Source organism: Barbus barbus, assembly GCF_936440315.1.
Source record: "Barbus barbus genome assembly, chromosome: 31".
Taxonomy (NCBI): domain Eukaryota; kingdom Metazoa; phylum Chordata; class Actinopteri; order Cypriniformes; family Cyprinidae; genus Barbus; species Barbus barbus.
Genome location: NC_136759.1, coordinates 9,523,636 through 9,527,215, shown reverse-complemented (window position 1 = coordinate 9,527,215; position 3,580 = coordinate 9,523,636). Strand labels below are relative to the sequence as shown.

The window sequence follows — 3,580 nt, the reverse complement described above, 5'->3', positions numbered from 1 at the left end:
ATAGGAAAACATACACTCAATGTATCACAATGCAAATCTAATCTAACAAATACACAGCACTGCTATGAAAAGCACATTCCTCAACAATAATAAAAATGGCAAAATTGCAGAGATAGTAAATAATGAATCATATGACTGACATAATTGTTCTTTTTCCTATTTTGCAGATGAATGTTGTTGGACACACCAAAGGAGATTAGTCATTGGGCGACCTTCAGAGATGGAAGTGACTGTTTCATACTGCTAAAAAAAAAAAAAACTTGGCCCACCTGAAACCACTCTATGGTGATCGTTTTACAAGGATTAATAGCATGTTCTATTGTGGGCACATCTTTGACCTCTGAGCTCTCCTAGACCTCTCCTAGCCATGAAATGTGGTAGAAACATGTGACACATCAGGCCCACCATGCTAGACTGTAGTGGGCAACAGAGTTACAGTCACAATACAATACATGAAAGTTAAAAGGAAACCTTTTGACTTCCTAGTCTTATTTTTAAACATGGCTTGAGTTGGGACCGTAGAAGCCTCAGCCAATTTTGATGATTACAACAGTCTCTGAGGAAGCGAAGAGACCATGTGTAACATCTCAACCTCGTGCAATGTTGACTCGAACATAGACCAGTTCTTCCAGCCGGCGTTGTATATTATCGTCATCGTCCTTGGCTTCCCCACCAACTGCATGGCCCTGTGGGCCGCATACATGCAGGTCAGACAGAAGAACGAGTTGGGGGTCTACTTGATGAACCTCTCGGTGGCTGACCTCTTGTATATAGCCACTTTGCCGCTTTGGATCGACTATTTCATCCACCATGACAACTGGATCCACGGTCAAGTGTCCTGCAAGCTGTTCGGTTTCATCTTCTACACCAACATCTACGTCAGCATTGCCTTCCTCTGCTGCATATCTGTGGACCGTTACTTGGCAGTGGCTCATCCCCTGAAATTCGCTAAAGTCCGCAGGGTCAAAACAGCCTTGCTGGTCAGCGTTGTTGTGTGGATAACAGAAATAGTGGCCAACTCTGCACCTCTCTTCCATGATGAGCTTTTCAAAGACCGCTTCAACCACACCTTCTGCTTCGAGAAGTATCCCATGCAGGATTGGGTGGCTGGGATGAACCTTTACCGCACTTTTCTCGGTTTCTTGGCGCCTTGGGGAGTGATGTTAGGTGCGTACAGAGGCATCCTGAGAGCCGTGCGCAGTAACGTCTCCACCGAGCGCCAAGAGAAGGCCAAAATCAAGAGGCTGGCCCTCAGTTTGATCCTCATCGTCCTCCTCTGCTTCGCTCCCTACCACGTGCTCCTGCTGTGGCGCAGCGTGCTCTTCCTCAGCAACCCCTGCGATTGTGGTGCTGAGGAGAACTTGTTTGGTGCTTATCATGTGACTCTAGCACTCACCAGCCTCAACTGCGTGGCGGACCCCATCCTCTACTGCTTTGTCAACGAAGGGGCCCGTCATGACGTAGGCCGGGCCCTGGCCACTCTCTTCGGTCTCTTCCAGCGGGGCCAAAGCCCAGAGGCACTCATGGGAGCGTCCATCACCGTTGAGACACCTCTGGCTATGAAGAAGCCCGATTTCTACAGTGACGTTAAAACAAATGGCTATAAAACTGACATTGAAGTGCTCAAAGACGAGTGCCTTCAAATGACCATTCTCAGTGTTAAAAAGTAAAGTTAAATGTTGATGTAACATACAGCGGCCCCATAAAGTGTGTGGACACTTAAGTGCACACTTTAAACTGAATTTTTGTTGAAATTAGCAATATATTTAAACAAGTGACATCTGCAAATGCTGCTGGAGCTTTTCTTAAAAATAATCTGTGAATAATGTTTCTGTGAGCTATTTTGTCAGTGACATTTAAAGCCCAAAATATACTTTGGTATTGACGCGAACGCTTATGAACACAGGCCCTCAACATATGCGCATTGTGAAGATTAGTCCTTGTCCAGTTTCTACGCTATTTCTCTCCAGAAGTTATGACTGATATAATTGTCTTTGTAGTTGTTTAAACTAGAGTTGCATGTATCGCTTAACTAGGGTCGCCTTAGTGCCGTTCATTTGGGACACGTCCGGGCCAGGATTTTAATATTGCCTAAATCAGGGATGGACAACTTCGGACCTGGAGGGACACTGTCCTGCAGAGTTTAGCTCCAACCCTAATCAAACACACCTGTCTGTAGCTTTCTAGTGATCTTGAATACCTTGATTAGCTGGTTCAGGTGTGTTTGATTAGGGTTGGAGCTAAACTCTGCAGGACAGTGGCCCTTCAGGACCGAAGTTGCCCATCCCTGGCCTAATACAGCCAAAGTAGTTTGACCAATAACATGCAGGGATTGTACATAACTGACCAATCATGGCACGGCGCGTGAGAAGGTGAGATCTACAGAGAACGATCAAAGCGATGCAAATATGCGCATGTGTTTGTTCATTTGTTTGACTTGAAGCGTCGCTGCTCACCGATCAAAAAAGACACCAAGGTAGGGGCAAGAGCGATTCGAAATCATAAGGAGCCATCTGCTCTGCTCTCTATAGCGCTCATGAATGTCACACAACGATCTACCTGCACAGTGCAAACAGCCAAAACCTGGATATTTTAGGCAATATAGAAATCCTGGTAAGGACGCGTCCCGTAAAAATGGCCCATATGGTCACCCTACTCTTAACCTCCTCACACAAGTGCTTGTCAACGAGAGTGTCTGTTGTTGTTGCCGTCTCCAGTAGTTTGTTTTTCTGTTTGTTTCTGCTTTGATTGTTAAGCAATGGGCTGGGGCAGCAAAAAATTAATATGCATGTGCGAGCTGCACGCGTTCGGTGTGTACCTATTATGATGAAGTTATGTATCACATTGATTTTTAGTAGATGTATGAAGTTGTCCTCACTAAGATTTAACAACCACAAAAAGTCAGAATACTTTTTTTACATTAATTTTGAACAATATTTTTTTGTTTGTTTTACAATTTAATACCCGACAAATTTGTTTTCCTTTTTCTTTTTTAGACAGAAAACAAGCGGTTTTCAAGCCATCTAAACAGTGCCACTTGATTTGATTTTGTTAATTGATGCAATAACATTCAGCATTTAATGTGGCTTAAAGGGATAGTTCACATAAAAAAAATACAATTCTGTCATCATTTACTCCCCGTCATATCGTTCCAAACCTTTCTTAGTAGAACACAAAAGAAGATATTATTTATAATGTCTGTATTTTGTTTGGTTTTTGCCATAAACTGAAAGTTAATGAGATCAAACAGGGTTATTTTGGACCCCATTGACTTTCATTCCAAAAACAAAATTTCATGGACAAAATGTAAACAATCGAAACATTCCGTATACTATACTTTTGTGTCGCATTAAAGAAAACATACACACACACACACACATACATGTTTGGGACAGCATAATAGTGATTAAATAATGACAGAATTTTCAATTTTGAGTGAACAATCTCTTTAAGTGTAATTACTTTTTGGGGTCGCTGTATAAGGTGCACTTTCTGATGATAACTATACCAATACCTATGTGTACCTCAAGTTTTATCCAGAAACACTGTCTATGATAAAATCTTTAACTTGGAGATGAGG

The 3,580-nt window shown here is 42.6% G+C and overlaps 1 protein-coding gene across 1 annotated transcript; it reads left to right on the top strand.

Moving 5' to 3' along the window:
• Positions 1 to 575: 575 nt before the first annotated feature.
• Positions 576 to 1,670, top strand: LOC306851562 (G-protein coupled receptor 4-like; the record flags this gene model as incomplete). The annotated part of the gene is made up of 1 exon (XM_079387896.1): positions 576 to 1,670. One exon carries the CDS (start codon positions 576 to 578, stop codon positions 1,668 to 1,670), a length of 1,095 nt encoding a protein of 364 aa, XP_079244022.1.
• Between the last annotated feature and the right edge of the window lie 1,910 nt (positions 1,671 to 3,580).